The sequence below is a fragment of the Miniopterus schreibersii genome (genome assembly GCF_964146895.1).
Source record: "Miniopterus schreibersii genome assembly, chromosome: 16".
Classification (NCBI taxonomy): Eukaryota; Metazoa; Chordata; class Mammalia; order Chiroptera; family Miniopteridae; genus Miniopterus; species Miniopterus schreibersii.
This window is the reverse complement of record NC_138116.1, coordinates 30,958,154-30,975,082: the sequence shown is the minus strand read 5'-3', so window position 1 is coordinate 30,975,082 and position 16,929 is coordinate 30,958,154. Positions and strand designations below refer to the sequence as shown.

The window sequence follows — 16,929 nt, the reverse complement described above, 5'->3', positions numbered from 1 at the left end:
AGAGGGGTGCCTCCCATCGCCATGCCCGATCTCAAAAATGCTTTGGCAAAAGTTCTTTAATCAGAGAATCAGTGTATTTCTTAAATTGGGCAATTACAAGTGTCGGGTTAAACCGGGGCCTGCCCACTGCTATGATTAGACACAGCAGCCGGCCTGACGTAGGATGTTGAGTTGGTCTGTGGAGGGTAAACAGGCACAGAGGACAGAAGAGGGAGGAAAAATAAAATCTGAAGGCAAAGAAGTCCACTTCTACCAGGCCAGTGTGGCTCAGCATCCTCCCATGCATCAAGAGGCAGCCCGTTCAATTCCCGGTCAGGGCACATGCCAGGGTTGTGGGCTTGATCCCCAGTGGGGATGTGCAGGAGGCAGCCGATTGGTGTTTCTCTCTCACTGATGTTTCTCTCTCTCACCCTAAAAATCAATAAAAATGTATTCTTTTTAAAAAAAGAAGTCCACTTCCTGGTTTGGTGCCTCAGTTTCTCCATGGGACTACTCTAAAGGGCCTACTTTGTTATCATGGGGGCAGCTTCTCTCAAGTCCATGCCTGTGGGGACCAGGATGACCAGAGCCCCCAGTTGGCTGATTCCAAGAAGGAACAGCTCCACTGGGCCTTGGATCTCCCCACCTCTTCCCCATGATTATGGGAAAGCAGGTCACACTTGTATTTAAGCATTGAAGTCCAAGTATAAAAGCCCAAGATAACAAGGTGCATGCAACTGTAACCACAATCAGATTTCAACCCAGAGAAGTCCATTTCTAGCACATGGACGGGTAAAGAATCTAAGTGCACCATGCCAGGCCCCCTTCCCATCACCAGATCTTGGTTAGCTTAGCTCGAGAGCCCCAAGTGCGTGCTTTCCTCCAGGATGAACAAGCAGGCAGGAGCGGGGAAGCTGGCATCTCCCGTGATCTGCTCTGTGTGAGGCTCGACAGACACTCCTACCCAGCTCAGTCCTCAATCTTCATAGCAGATGGTTGCGAAAAGTACGGTTATCTACCCAAGGTCATCCGGCCAGTAAGTAGTCAAGCTGGGACAGGAACCCTGGACTGCCCGTTGTAAAAGCAGCTGCTCTTTCTGCTGGGCCACCAGATGGTGGAGGAGCTGTCACAGAGGCCCCTGCATCCACAGGTTGCAGCTCCACCCACCTCCCTCTCCCCTCCTCCCCAGGGTTGCAGGGAAGGAGGCTGAGGCTACAATCACTTCTTCCTTTCCTCCCCATCACAAATTCCCCGCGCCCCCTTTCCTTGAAGCAGAGACTTCTAAGGAGAAATTAGGGCAAAGCCTCTAATGGGAAATTTAAAGGGAATGAAACATTTCTAATCGATGCCTTTATACGAAATAACTTCCACACCAGCAAGGGGCTTCTCTGGGGGGAATGAAAAGGAACAGCTCATCTCTGCTTTGCTTAAACTTAACGTTTCCCAGCTGGGATGGTTGCGGGGAAAGCATAGCTAGAATTCTAAGGAAGATCAGGGGAAGTCCCTTAACTCCTCGGAGTCTCATTTCCCCAGCCGTCGAACGGGGGTAGTGATCGTTCCCTATCTTATTTGGTTGTTGTGAGGAATCAATAAGATGACAAGTATAAAATGCTTTTGAGCAGAGTATCTGATATACAGTAAGTGCGCCATAAATATTAGGTCTTGATATAAATAAGTTCATCACGATTCTTTATCATCCCTAAGCTGACTACCTGGCTCATGGGAAGGCGAGGTACAGAGGCTGGTGCCTCGCCCCAGGGGGACAGAGAAACCCCTACGCTGGCTGGAGGGGGGCGGCTAAAGAAACAGGAGACAGAGACAGCGTCACCCCCACAGCAAAGGTTCCAGGAACCGTGTGCGGTCTGCCTGGCGTTGGCGTCTTTTACTTGCACCTTCCTAAGCTTAACTTCGGGGCGCAGAGCATATACTCTGCACCCCTAGGGAGGGCTTCGGCCCCAAGGCCCCTGCTCTGGGGAGCTGTGCTGGACCACGAGCGGTGCCCAAGAATCACCCTGACCATCTCCCTCCAAACCCAGAGGAGAAAGAACGAGGCCCAAGGAGCCCTTCCAAACCGTTTCCTCCTGGGAGGAGCCTCTTTGTGTTTCAAACAATCTCAACACCGCCCTGGCCGGTTTGGCTCAGTGGTTAGAGCGTCTTCCTGCAGACTGAAGGGTCCCGGGTTCGATTCTGGCCAAGGGCATGTTCCTCGGTTGCAGGCTCGATCCCCACCACAGACGGGGCACGTGTGGAGGCAACTAATCAATGTGTCTCTCTCACATTGGTGTTTCTCTCTCTCGCTCTCTCAAAAGCAATGGAAAATATCCTTGGGTGAAGATAAAATAAAAATCTCAAAGCCACATGTACCGGGACTATCCCATCATTTAGTTTGGTTGCTTTTCTACTGCCAAGGAAAGAGGGGGTTCTAAAGGCAGTAGCAGCGGTTGGGGCATCTGGGGCACAGAAGCCAGGCAGGTTGCAGCCCAGAGAGCTTTCTTTCTGTTTCTAGGTGGCAGCACGATCTGAGGGGGCTGCGAGGAATCACTCAAAGAGCGCTGGGAGCAGGGAAGGGAAATGGGAGGAACGCAGACCCTGGGACAGGAAGAGCAGGTTAGGGCACGTGGGTGGGGTCAAATACTGTGTGACCATGGAAATGGTCATTGTGAAGACTGTGGCAAGATGGAAACTGTTTGTAATATGCTGTTACATAGAAAATACGGAATACACAATGCTACGTGAACAGTGACAAGTAGGGACAAGTATGCATGTGGACAGAGACCAAAAGGGACTCGGAAAGTGAAAACAGTTGTGCTGGTGAGGCAGGAATGTGGGTAAGTAGACATGTCTGAGTTTCCTTAAATGGTGCTATGATAAATGTATCAACATAAAATAAAAACCAAACAAGACCCAAAGGGCAGTTGGGGTGGGGTGGGGGCGACAATGCCGATTCTATCCCTCCCTGGCTCCCCTAAAACTTGCCTTTGCTTAGAGCGCTAAGGAGGGACGGAGGCAGCTGGCTTGTATGGTGGAGCGGAAAGGACCCAAGGGAGCTTAACGGGGTGGGTCTGGGCCTACCTGAACGTGGCTGGAGGCCTGAAAGCTGCTTGGGCACATGCCTGTGTCAGGACACAGGCACAGAGACCTTTATGGCAAAGTTCTTAATATGCAGAAAAACCAGAAACAACCAAGTACCCATTAACAGTGGGGCAGGTAAATAAACCATGGTACAGTCATATCATGAAACATTTCTCGGCACTGAAAAGAAATGAACCAGATATAGATATCAACAGGGATCAATCTTGAAAACGTAACGTTAAACAAGAAAAGCAAGTTGCAGGATAATATTACACCATGTCAGCGTTAAGTGTGCTTCTAAAATACACACCCAGCACGACTATCTATTATTCATGGGCTCACATATATGCAGTTAAAATAGGAAAACAGATTATGAAGATACACATTAAAGATGTGGCAGAGGTGCCCCCAGGGGAGGAGGGAGGAAGGAGACTGGCACTGCAGAGCAGTGAAAGGAACCCATCTCTGTCTGTATTAATGATCCCATTCGTTTGTATTTTAAATACCTGAAGCAAAAATGTCAATTCCAGGTGGGCAATTGTTGTTAGTCTTTGTCCTTTCCTGTTATTTCTTTTTCTATGCTCTCAAAATAAGACAAACAAAACAGAACACAGAAGCTGCTCCGTAGGTCCAGAGGCAGCCCCCAGCCTCTGCCCACAGGGCCAGCTCCCCCCAAGTCCACTGCTGCTCCCCCCCATCCATGGGCAGCTCCGGATAACCTGCACCAGCCCTCTGGACACTGAGCTCTGTCTACAAAACAACCAGCATCAGCCCCTCACCTTCCACTGACTCCAAATGCTTTACTCTTATATAAAATAAATAGATTCTGCTTCAAATCTATGTTTTGAAAGGCGTTTGGGAAGAGGGAAAAGGGAGGGAGACAGGAGAAAGGTGGAAAATGGGAGAGGAAGGAAGGGGAAAGGAAAGAAGAAAATGTAGGCAGCAGAGGAACTGAAGATGAACAGACTCTGGGAGAGCGAACAGCCGTCACACCACTGCCTCCCAGCAGCCAGGCCTAACGCGTCTGTTCCCCTGGTGGCAGGGCCAACGTCCACTCTCGGCCCCATCTGCCTTCCCAAAGGCTGGGGGCAGGGGAGGGGAGAGGAACAAAACCAGCCAGGGCCCCTAGCCCAGGAGAGAAGGGGCTCTAAGCCTCCCTGCAAAGAACACAGTGTTCTCAGGCAGCCAGGATTAGTTAGACAATTGCTAATGGGATTTGCCTTTTGCCAAGTCTGTCTAAACCCTTTCCTTAGAAAGGCATTTTTAAACAGCTTACAGGGCTGCAAATTCCGCAGTCTGCATAAAGCGCTGGGAGTTGGGAGGCCCTCCAACTCAGGGCAACCCAGCTACTCTCCAAAAACAAAGGAAATGGGTGGAGGCCAAATGCCAGGGCCTTGGTAAACTCAGGTGGCCAGGCTCAGCCCGGAGCACGGAGGGAACCAGCTTGCCTGTGTGCCAGCAGCAGCAGGACTTGTGGCCTTGCCAGCCCGGGGCAAACTCATCAAGACCGCAGCAGGGCCTGCTGCCCTGTGAAAGGGGAGGACTTGAGGGGCAACAGTCTCACATGCAGACTCTCCCACCACACCTGCATGGACACCTCAACAAACTGTTGGAGTTTATGCAAGGCCACCGCCGCCGGCAAGCTGGGCGACACTCGGAATCCAGGCCCGCTCTAAGCCTGGCTCTCAAGTCGCTGAGGGGAGTCCAAGTTCTTTTCGCATGAACCATTTTCATCAGGCCTGTCAGGACAACACAGGGACGCTCTGCTCAAGTACCGCAATACATAACGTGACTGCCAGATCAAGTTACTGGCTTATGGCAAGGCACAGGACAGGCCGGTGGAGGTGGCTCACCTTGGTGGGTGGTGGGGAACGTACCTGGCATCACTCTGTGAAAGCGCCCTGGTCAAATGCTTCAGGAGGAGACAGAAAGCGCAGTGAGAGCCCAGGACGGAGTCAAAGAGGGAGCACGGGCTCCCCCAGAGATAGCCTGTAGGCCGTGCTGGAGACCAGGACTCAGCACAGTAAAACCCTCCCTCCACTGACCGTGGGTGTGATTTTGTAATATAATAATAAATAAATGTTTGGTCTTCATTCCCAGTCCCTGGCACAGAGCTCCCCAAACCCTTATAATTTCCTGAGTGAAAGGGGTGATAGGAGCATCTTTTGTTATAATATTTGCTCTTAGTCCCACATCCTGACACAAGAGCATCTAAGACCCTTGGAATCTGGGAGTGGTCAGAGTGTCCTTTTGTAAGCTAATGAGATGACTGGGGTCTGGGGGCCCCCTAAATAGCTTCAGAATGGGAGCTGGTCACTGGAAAGGCATGATTAGAAGGTTGGAACATTCAGCTCCACCCCCACACCCCCTCACCTCCCCTGTTGGAGAGGGAGAAGAGCTAGAGGCTGAATTAATGACCAATGGCCAGTGACTTAACCAGTCATGCCTATGTAACGAAACCTCCATAAAACCCCTAAGTGATGGTACAGAGAGCTCCCAGGCTGGTTGGTTGGGAGGGTGGCGGGCCTGGAGAGGATGGAAGCTCCGCATCCTTCCCAGGAACCTTGCCCTAAGCAATCTCTTCATATTTGGCGGTTGCTGAGTTGTATCCTTTATAATAAACCATAATAGTAAGTAAAATGTTTTCCTGAATTTTGTGAGCTGTTCTAGCAAATTACCGAAGCTGAGGAGGGGGTCACAGGAGCCTTAATTTACAGCCAGTCAGTCAAAAGGACAGGGACTTGCAACTGGCACCTGAAGAGAGGGAGTGGCAGGTGGTCCTGTGGGGTCCGACCCCAACTCCAGGTACATGGTGTCCAAATTGAACTGAATTGTAGGTGTGTGACAGCAGGTGTCAGAGAACTGGTTGGTGTGTGGGAAACTCTCACACATTTGGTATCGGAGTATTGCAAGTACAAATTGCTTAGACTATACATACACACATATAAACACATCAGTGGAATGACTGGAAGTTGTAACCACAGAGTCACACAAAGCTCAGAAATATTCAGAATCCAATCAAAAATAATTTTCAGTTTTGTGATGCTATGAAGAGTATGAAAGAACACACAACTCTGTCAAGTTCAAAGGTATTCAGAGCTAGACTGGAGGCATTTAAATATCCTCAGAGGTAAAGAAAAGCAAAATTCAATTGAAGGATGGTGCAGCCTAGGGAGGAGTCACCGGCTTCCAAGACTAGAGAAGAATTCAGAAATGATCCCAAACCAGGAACTTATTTATTTCCTTTATAAGTGAGCATCTTTCAAATCTAGGAAGATCTAGAATTAAGTTTAGAAGCGTGAATCAAACCTATGGTATTAAAGTGTTTTGTGTGTCAAGACATCCATACATATTTGGTATTTAACTTCTGTGTTCGTTGTTATTTAAGTGAAGTGGGCCAGTAGAGTAACAGATCAGTCCTGTGATTGCAATATTAAAATGTGTTATTGATTCCGAGTTATGATTTTAAGTTAAAAACCCTACTAACAGTACTGCTCCATTTAGGAAAACTTAAGAATCATAGTATTTGTTAAGTTTAATTTACTAGAGTTAATAGACTTACTTAGGAACTTGGGAACATTTTGTCTTTCAGGTAAGTGGTTTTTAAGGTTTAAATTTATGTTTAAAGGAGTTTAATTAAATTTGTAAGTGGGTCCCATTAATCCCACCCTGTACTCCCAATTCCTTTACCTTGCTCTATTTTTATCTACAGCACTCACAACTCAGCTCACGGTAAAATTATGTTTACTGCCTGTCTTTCTGCTGGAATGTAAGCTCCATGAGGCCAGACACCTTGGCCTTTTTAGTTCATGGCATACCACAGGCATGCGATTACATTTTGTTAAATAAATCTGTGAACAGGAGGCCCCCAGGGACCTGAGAGACCATTTTCAGCTCAGTGCTGGGGCTGGAAGGAAGAGTGAAGTGGCACCCCTAAGCTCTGTGAGGGCAGGGACCACGACCTCATCATAGCAGCATAAGGCCTGTCACCTGGTAGGAGTCGAAGAAGCTGAGAACAGACCGGTGGTTATCAGCAGGGAAAGGGGTTGCGGGGGTGGGCAGGATGGGTAAAGGGGGTCAACTGTATGGTGACAGATGGTAACTGGACTTATTGTGGTGACCACTTTGTACTGTATACAAATATCGAATTACTATGTTGTACACCTAAAACTAATATCATGTTATATACCAATTTTATCTTAATTAAAAAAAGAAAAAAAAGAAATATCAGTGGCAACCGGCCTCTGGGATTTCTCTTCTAGTCTAACTAAAATGTCACTGCTACACTGATCTCCCCTTAATCAAAATTTTCAAAAGGTTCCAAAAGTCCAAAGGGTCAAGTCCACAGACCTTAGCATGGCGTTCAAAGCTCTATACAATATGGCATAATCAGCCTACTGCCCATTGTCCCTGTAGTACACCATGGGTGACCTACTCTGGCCTTTGTCCTGAAATGTCCCAAACCTCTTATCTAAACCCCATACATTCTGTAAGGCCCTGCTTCCATAGCTACCTCCTCCAGGAAGCCTTCCTGGCTCAACAGCTCCAAGTGAGCCTTCTCTGAATTCGTATTATTCCATCATGTGTCCCTTCATTACATGCCACCTTGATAAGAATGCTGTGCTGCTTTTCTATACTCATATTTCACTGTGCTTTACTGCATCTCTGGTTTGACAGGGCCAGAGGCAGACAGATCAAGGTCAACAGGCCACGTCTGACAGGCTGCTGGCAGGAATGAGTCCTAAGGCTTAGCCAAGAGATCAGTGATCAAGGAGCAGTCAGCACAAAACACTGTGCCAAAGACTATAACCCCAAGAGCGAGGAAGCAGGAGGTGGGGAGCTGGGAAAGCAGTCAGGTCCAAGCTTTAGAGACACTAGAACAGATGGCAGGGGAGTGGGCGCCGTGGGCCAGCAGACGAGGAGCACTGGGACGGGCCAGGCGCAGGGCTGGGCTGCAGTGCAGGCTCCCTGCGGACCTGGGATCCTCATGAGTCTCACATTCCTTCACTGTGGCATGGCTGGCCGGCCACCGCCTGCCCGGGCAGAGCCTCTCCAAATCGGCCTTCTGATCCTCCAACGAAGGCTCCTTTAATCAGGGACCACCTATGTACTTCTCACCCTCACACGGCCAGGGCCTTAAGAGACTGTGCCAAATGAACGCGTCTGAAAACTCTCCATTCTCTTCCGCCTCACTGTGGTTACCCACTTTCTGGCTGTCTCGGTCACACCTAACAACCAAGGCTCCTCCATCTGTAATATTTACATGTTGACAACTGGAGAATCTGAAAGGAGAGTTCCCTTCTCTGCTTTCCGAAGGCAGACAGAAAATAATTGATTTTTAAAAAAATCAATTTAATTTTTGTGTGGGCCCTGCCAACGTTCCAGCAAAGGGCACCCTCCAGCCTTAGTGGTGTGTCCAAAACTTGCATTGAATTCTTGAAGAGCTCATGATCTCTCTTACAAGATTGCTGTTCTGTACCTACACCCCCATCACCCACCCCAAAGGGTCCTCAGAAACATCTGACAGAGCACAGGGAGGGAAGACTGCCAACGTCAAACTAGCTGCGCATTACATATAGACTGTCCTTTGGTAATTCATTAGTTTCAGGTGACCCCACGGCCTTCGCACGGACCACAAGGAATGCCTGCATCATGCTAGACCCCCATCCAGGAAAGGGGAACTCAACTCCCTACTGTGGAGAGGAAGAGATTCTGCCCCATTGAGGACACATGCTTGGAAATGTGGGGAGGCCTCCTGGCCAAGCAGAGTGGCTGAGCGAGGCAAAGCACTCGGCTTCCCTCTCTGGGACAAGTGTCAATCTTCTTAAGTCCCCGTACAAAATGGGACTTATTTGATCAACACTTTTTACATCATTATACTCTGCTCTTCAGTAATTTCCCAATGTAAGTCTTGTCTACTCAAGGGCAGCACTGGGCCACCCTTCTGGTTTTTTATTTCCCACTGAGCTCAGGACTGGTGGCTAGTTGGAGCTTGAGAGATAGAATCCTATGCATTTAAATCGACTCCATCTTTTTTCCAAAACGGATTTCAGGAGGCTTAAAAAGTACATGATATAATCTAATAAAAACAGATGAAAATATACCCCTGAAGGGAAAACAAGAAAGGAAGAGAAAATGAAGCCAGGGTCAAGGGCATGCACAAAAATGGTCAGTTTTGCAAAATTGCTGAAGTGGTTACAAAACTCAGTTCTGGGTTTTCTAGGGACTAAAGCCAAGAATCGTGGTCTGTTATGAGATTCCAAGTGTGCAAATATGAAAGAAGTAACCAAAAAAACAGAAATCCACCACCTGTTCAAGGGGAGCTCAGCCTTTGCTAGGTGCTCTAGGAAAATTTCCCGAGCATAAATTCCTACAAGTGGGATTTTTAAATGAAAGGTTTTATAGAATTGTTAAGGCCTCTGATGTATATTGCCAATTGCTCTCCTGAAAGGTTATTCTACTTACATTCCTACTAGCAGTCTGATCTCTTCCATACACTGGGGAATATATGTATATATTGGTGGGGGGAGTTGTTTGCAAATGTGATAGATATAAATTCAGTCTTTTACTTTTCATGAAAGTAAATTATGCTGAATATTGTTCATATCCATTCTGACACTCTACACGGGGAAAGCTGCCTACCTTAAATCTTTGTTGTCTAAACTGTCTTTTCTCTCTCTTTTGGACTGGTATCTGGGAAGTGCTCTTTTTCTATGAAAGATATTGATTCTTTGCCATCATGTTATTAATATTGTTGGTGGCCTTTGTTTAAGCTTTTTGACATACAAAAGGTCATCTTTTTTAGGTTGTAAACTCTCACTTTTCCCTTTTTTCCCCCTGAGAAAGTCAGTTAAATACAGGGTGTCCCTCAAAAATGTAAACACACTTTAACAGCTGATAGCTCAATTTTGAAAATGAAATATATTTTAATAAACACTACCTTTACAATTATTTAATGTCTGTGCATACATTTTTTTGGGATGCCCTATATTTATTAAATGCCTGCTCTGTGCCCAACACTGAATCTTCCCATTTTGAAGATGGTAAAGCAGAACATTCATGGAAATAAAGTTCTTTTCCCTCTAAAAGGAAAGTCAAAGACGTGGTGAGCCCTGATGAGCAGGTTTCCAAGAAGCGTCCTGGAGTCGGAAATGCTTACCTTGGATTCCGTACAGCCGGTTGAGGCGCGACCGCCGGGCCTCGTCGGTGTAGGGGACCGCAAGCCAGGGCATCTCGCTGAAGTACTGTTTGAATGAGTCCTCTGACCTACAGTGACACACATGGAAACAGGGCTCTATTACTGCAAGTGCACCACCATTGGGTCCTCCCCACCTTCTACCAAGCCGTGCCCAGGGCTCTGCAAATGCAGAGGCGTCTGATCATCACGCTCAGGCACAAAAGGGGTCATTCCGCCCGCTCTGGTGCACCCCGGGAAACCTGGTCCACACAGCACGTGGATACCAAACTACAGTGCCAGACCATTTCAACAGCTCATTCCCCTGCATCCTGCTAGTTTAACTCATGCCCAGCTGTTCATTTTCAACACACACAGGTCTTACTTTTATAACAAACCTAGATGTTCAGACACTGCATTCCCTGTGACACTTCTATTTTGTATATGTAACAGTGGTGTGTACGGGACCACATTTTTAACCAATCATAAACACAATGATTCTACATATAAGAAATTCTAGGAATGACAAATCTAATCAAGTTACAGAAAGCAGATCAGAGGTTCCCTGAAACTGGGGTTTGGGGGTTAGAACTGACTGAGAAGAGGCATGAAGGAGTCTTCTGAGTGCTGGAATGTTCTCTGTCTTAATTGTGATGCTTACATGGGTACATATATTTGTCAAAATGCACTTAACTGTATACCTAAAATGCATGCATTTCATTGCATGCCAATTATACTGCAGTAAAGCTGATGTCTTTTAAAGTTTTAAACAAGTGATTACTCCACCCGGCACGCCTTCGAGCTTGCCTCCACTCACAGGCACTGCGGTGGGAGAGACCACGGGCCACCAAACTGAGCATGAAATAGTAGCACAGATGTCCAGGCTACCACAGGGAAAACATGCTCTCAGTGTGTCGGCATCTCGGAGGGCCTTCTGTGAACAGGAACTGACGAGGCAGAAGCACCTGGTGGCTCGGTCTGAATTGGGGAGTTTTGCGATGTAGGAAAGTCACTGATGAGTAAAGCCAGTGAGAGGGCAAGGAGCAGAGGAAATCAAGGCTAAAAGGACCTGATGTAGACCAGGAAAAAGGTCTGACCTTTTATGACAGCCTCCAGATAAATTGCGGGAGCTAAGGAAAATGTTTGCACAGCCATCTAAGACAGGCATCACATTCCATTAGTCCCTGCTCTTTTGTTTCCATCCCTCCCCCTCCATATCCTTTCACCACAATCCAAAAAGCTGAACAAATCAGAAAACGCATTCTAACCTCAAATGATCCAGGCCTGAATTGGGACATAGCTCCATATTTACAGCAAGAATGAGTTTTTCTCGGCTTCCCATCGGACGTTTCCAAGAGTAAATGTGAAATGTGTCCATCTCTCTTCCAATAATCCCAGATATGTCTTCCCCAATCCCAACCTCCAAGCTCTACACTACGAAAGTGAGAAGCTCAAGGCGAGAGAAAGGCACGTTAACCACCCACGGAACAAGGGAAGCTGCACTGCCACCTTCCCCAGCGCACATTACCTGTCTGCACTAACAAAGATGATCTCGAATTTCTGGCCTGCCTCCTTGATCTTCCGGTAGGATTCCACCAGGACCCGGGTGAGGCTTCGGCAGGGGGGACACTGAAAAACAAGAGTAGGATCCTGTAGCCTAACTTTGTACCTTCAACGTCCCCTTTCCCAGCCACTTGCCATCAGAGGCCAGGCCAGCGAGACCCAAGTAGAACTGGGCTGGCAAAACCTGGCTCATAAAAGAGGCGGAAACAGACGTAATGGTGAGCATCCAGCACCGGCTCCTCCGCACCCCTCACAGCCTGCCAGCAGGCAGCAGTTAAACAAGCCCCCTCAGGGACCGTTAGAAGCCTCATCAGAATGGGTTAAGAAAGCTATCCTTTTAGACCAGTCAAACGAAGTTATTTTCTTGCTATTATCATTAATAAGCGCTTATTGCATGCCAACAATGCATTGGGCACAGGACAAAGGAAGAATGCCAGGGAATTATGCCCAAGCAGTCACACCTCCAGGAGCCAATCACAGCTGGTCTTGGTGGTGATCTCGCTGCTTCCTTCTGTCTGGGCTAAAGAGGGACCAAACACTCACCCAGTGTGCGGAGAAATAGACTCCCACGTGAGACCCCTCCAGGCTGCTGCTCTCCAGGGACTGCCCATTATTTCTAAGCAAGGGCCCTGCAATGACTTCCCTGAAGGGTTTAGGTCCCCAAGGGAATTCCAAACCTGAAACAGGCAACAGACGGCGAGAAGGTTAAGACTCTTCAGTGTGGCCTTTGACCCAAGGGGCCTGGGGGCTGCAGAGCAGGACAACTGTATCATCAAACAGTATTTGTTAACATGCCCATAAGATCTGTGGCCAAAACCACAGGACTCATCCATGACAGAGTCCTACCTACCCTCAAGGCAATGGTTCCTGAACTTGCATGATCACAGGGCCCATTTCCTGGGGTTTTTTTGAAGAATACAGACCCCAAGTCCCAGGATCCAGGGCGGAAGCTGTATGTCCAAAAGCAGCAAAATAGACTTCCCTGGTAACTCGGATGATGATGTCTGAGGTATTAACCATGAGTTTCTTCAGTTCCAACCCTGGAATCTCAGTGCCTCTCAACTCTGACTGCATGTCAGAATCCACTGGGGAATTTTAAAATATGATGCTACTGGATCCCACCCCCAGAATTTCTGGTTCAGATAGTGGTTGGGGCCCAGGGAACCAAGGGAGATAAGAATTTAAGTCTAGGGAAAGGAAAGAGTAAAACCCACTCAACCCAGATGGTCTGCATTCTGATGGCACTTAAGCCCCAGGCAGGAAGAGCAAATAATATGTTCCCAGCTCAATAGACACAGAGTTTTCTCACCGGGTGGTCCATGGACCACTGCCTCAAAATCGCCCGGGGTGAGGGGAGGGTGGGAGGGAGAAGCAGAGTGGCTGAAAACGCAGGTGGCCAAGCCCACCCTGAATAAATGGATCTAACAATCTTGGGGTGGGGTGGGGTAGGGGAAGAGGGCATTTATCAAGCTCCAGAGTAGTGTGCGTGCGCGCGTGCGCGCGCGCGTGTGTGTGTGTGTGTGTGTGTGTGTTTAAATTTGAGAAGGTAAAAACTTGGTTCTATCATGCCCTCGTTTTTGCTGAGGGCAATTCTTTGAAGCAGGTGAAATTTTAACTGGGAAAATGTGTGACCAGGCTTAGATCCTCTAGCTGGATCAATAATGGAGGGAGGAAGATCTTATGACCCTTTTATGACTCCAGTGCACGAGGGAGAGAAACAGACGTTGGATAGTCACTGAGCAGGGTGATCAGAGCACCCAGCCAGTCAGCCAGCAAGACCAAGGCCTGCGGGACCTGGGCAGCACCAAGAATGAAGTGCACTCGCCACCGAGATGGAGAGAACACAGAGCCTGCGACTTCGCTGTGGGAACGGCACTAGCCATCAGTATCGGAGCTCTAGCTGCTTCTCAACAGCCTCCTCAGCTCTCAGATTCCATCTCCTTCGGCCCATGAATTAAAGCTCCCAGGAGAGACATTCTGATCCCTTTAAAAACCTTAACCATGACCTGGAGAATACTATAATTTCATCAAGACAATATTCTTTAGCCAAATAAACCCACTTACATATACAGTTGACCCTTGAACAACATGGGTGAACTGCCTGGGTCCACTATGTGCAGATTTTTTTTTAACTGGCAATTTGAAAGAACTTGAAGATAAACCGCATAGCCTAAAACAGATGTAAACTTACAGTATTGAAAAACACACACAGTACTGTAAATGTATTTCTGTCCCTTATGATTTTCTTAATATCATTTTCTTTTCTCTAGCTTACTTCATTGTAAGAACACAGTATATAAAACACGTAACATAGAAAATGTGTTAATTGATTTTTTTATGTTATCAGTAAGGCTCCCGGTTAACAGCAGGCTATTAGTAGTTAAGTTTGGGGGGAGTCAAAGTTATACGTGGATTTTCAACTGTGTGGGGGTTGGCACCCCTAACCCCCATGCTGTTCAAGGGTCAACTGCATTTCAACTCCATCTAGCTATGGAGAGGAGGTCAGGGTAGAGGGATGTGGAAGGGGGTGAGGGGGAGTACAGGATGGACATGCCGAGGTCTCACCTTCTGGGTCATCACGGATCACCAGCAGCCCATTCCTGCACACAACCTTCCCGGTGGTGGCATCTAGGAATATTAGCGATGGAATGTTGGAAATTCGATATTTGTTCCAAAGTTTAAGCTGTAAGAAAAAAAAGTTAAAGAAGGTGGTTAAGTTCAAACCAGATTAACTGCAGTTCTTTTGAACCCCTCAGGCCTAGGCGGTAGGTGGACTGGAAAACAGTAAAGGACAGATAAATGAATAACTGACAGAAAGGGGGCTGGCTGGGCACAGTGCACAGGTGATGCTGCAGCTCCCCCTGCCCCTGCAGTCTGTGACAGTGCAGGGACCCCAAGTCTGAGTCCCACACAGGCTCAAGCCATGGCAGAGGCCGATGGAGGATGGGTGACAGTTATTCTAGGAGAACTCTTCTCTCATACCTCTCCCCCCATCCCCAGCACTTTCTCTAACACGCATAAAGATGAACATGGATTATGCATCTTTTGAACACAATCAGACCAGGTGGTTAAGGCAAAAAGGGAGGCTTTTTATTGGTGCCTCTCCACTCCATCAGAGGGCAGGTGCTCCCCTGCTCTGAGCCCCAAGGGAGAAGGGACAAGGGAACACAAGACAAATAGTTAAAATCTGCCCCTCTCACCGCATCACCAGGTCCCTGGAACGCTTGCAGTCATAAACGTGTGCCACTCAGCCAGCAAACACCAGGGAAGCAATATCCTGAGCCAGCCCAGCCCTCAATTCTCGGTGCCACTCAGAACAGTACACAATCTGCTGGCAGGTCCTGAGGCTGACTGTGCACTGTCAGAGGGCAGGGGCTAAGTGGGGCGGGGCTGAGGAAATGTAAATGAAACAGCCGAGGACAGGAGCGGAGTGCGGACTTTGCTCTCAGCCGTTCAGGTGAGCCACTGGGTACTCGGGAACCTAACTGCCAGGCCCAGAAAGCGACAGAAGTGAAGTGTCGAGCTACCAATTCTCGCCAGGAGAGAAAGAAACAAGGGGAAACTGAAGAATGTCCCACTGGTGATTCAGCTGTGAGCCTCCCTTCCGGGGGCCTGGGGCCCAGACAGGAGGGCTGGCCACCGGGGCATGAGCAAAACAGGGCACGGACATGTCTAAGGAAACTGCCATCAGAAGTCCAGCTGCATACAGCAGAGTGAAAGGCATGTGTGACTGTGATTATTATTTTTTGTTTGTTTGTTTTTTGATTTCGGGGACAGAGAGAGAGAAACATCAATGATGAGAGAGGGTCATTGATCGGCTGCCTCCTGCACGCCCCTGGCTGGGGATCGAGGCCACAACCCAGGCATGTACCCCGACTGGGAATCAAACCACAATCTCCTGGATCCTAGGTTAATGCTCAACCACTGAGCCACACCCGGCCAGGCTATTGTTTTTTAATTCAATCCCAGGCAGCGAGGGAGCTGGGAAGGGTATCTGCCAAGAAACGTTAGGCTTCCCCTGTCTGTGGAGACCTGGGTCTTGGCAGGAAGGGTTGTGGGACCCCACCTCGAACTGGGTGGGCCCCGCCTTCAAGCTGCATGTTTTTCCCAGGCCCGCATTTCCAGTGGGCTCCCCACGCCAGCCCAGGACCGCAGAACAAGAGTGATTCTGCACGCAGTTCTCATGAACGTACTGCATCCTCTAGGAGAAGCCCGGTACAGGACTCAGATTAAACATTCCTAAGGGAAGAGGCCCCACAGCAAAGCAAGGCCACCTGCTGCTGGGATTAGCTTCACCAACTGGCTGGTGCAAGGATCCAGCCAGGTTAATTTTTTATTGTAAAGGGGGAGAAAAAAAAAGATTAAGATGATTTGATTTTTCTGGCTTAAAAAGTAATTATTAGGGGGAAAAAGGAATTATTGAAAAAAATGGGAAACACAGCACATCGAAAAAAATTGAGATAAAAATCACCCATGACTCACCACCATGAAAGCTTAGGCAATTTTATATTTCCACCAGAGGCAAATGAGAGTGCCCATTTCCTAGTGCCCTCATCAACATGATCACCAACATTAGTTTTTCCAATTGAATAGGAAAAAAATGATACCTCATTTTTGTCACTTATTTTTTACTTACTGATGATTTTATATATAGAGAGCTGTTGTAAATAGACTGCTATTTCCCCAGTATGTTTAACTGAGCACCTACTACGTGCCAGCCCTGTTCTAAGCACAAGGGGTACAAGAAAGAACAAGGCAGAGGAAGCCAATGCCTCTGCAGAGCTTCTATTTTAGTGGGGGAGACATAAACATGAATAAAAAATAATTTCAGACACTTGTAATTGATAAAAGTTAATCAAATCAGGGTAAGAACAAAGCAGGCTGGGAGGAGTGGTACGTATTTTAGAGAGTTATCTGGGAAGGCATCTTTGAACGAGTGATATTTGAACACAACACCCCAATAATGAGTGAGCCATGTATGCATCAAGGTAAACCACCTGAGGCCCAGGGAAGCTGTCTGTGTAGAGGCCAGGGGGCTGACTGGGGAAGGCTGGAGTGGACGGAGCCAGGCAGAGTCAAGGAGGGGAGGTCAGAGGGCAATTGTGGACCAGATCTTTAAGGCCCTGTAGTCTGGTAAAAAT

The 16,929-nt window shown here is 48.0% G+C and overlaps 1 protein-coding gene across 1 annotated transcript in view; it reads right to left on the bottom strand.

The window, feature by feature from the left end:
• NXN (nucleoredoxin) overlaps positions 1-16,929 on the bottom strand; it is a 132,955-nt gene that overhangs the window by 8,100 nt on the left and 107,926 nt on the right. The window contains exons 2-5 of the mRNA XM_081162247.1: positions 14,354-14,471; positions 12,332-12,465; positions 11,754-11,854; positions 10,211-10,317 (exon numbers count right to left, since the gene is read on the bottom strand). Of these exons, the coding sequence (XP_081018373.1) occupies positions 10,211-10,317; positions 11,754-11,854; positions 12,332-12,465; positions 14,354-14,471 (460 nt within the window). The remainder of the gene's footprint in view (positions 1-10,210; positions 10,318-11,753; positions 11,855-12,331; positions 12,466-14,353; positions 14,472-16,929) is intronic.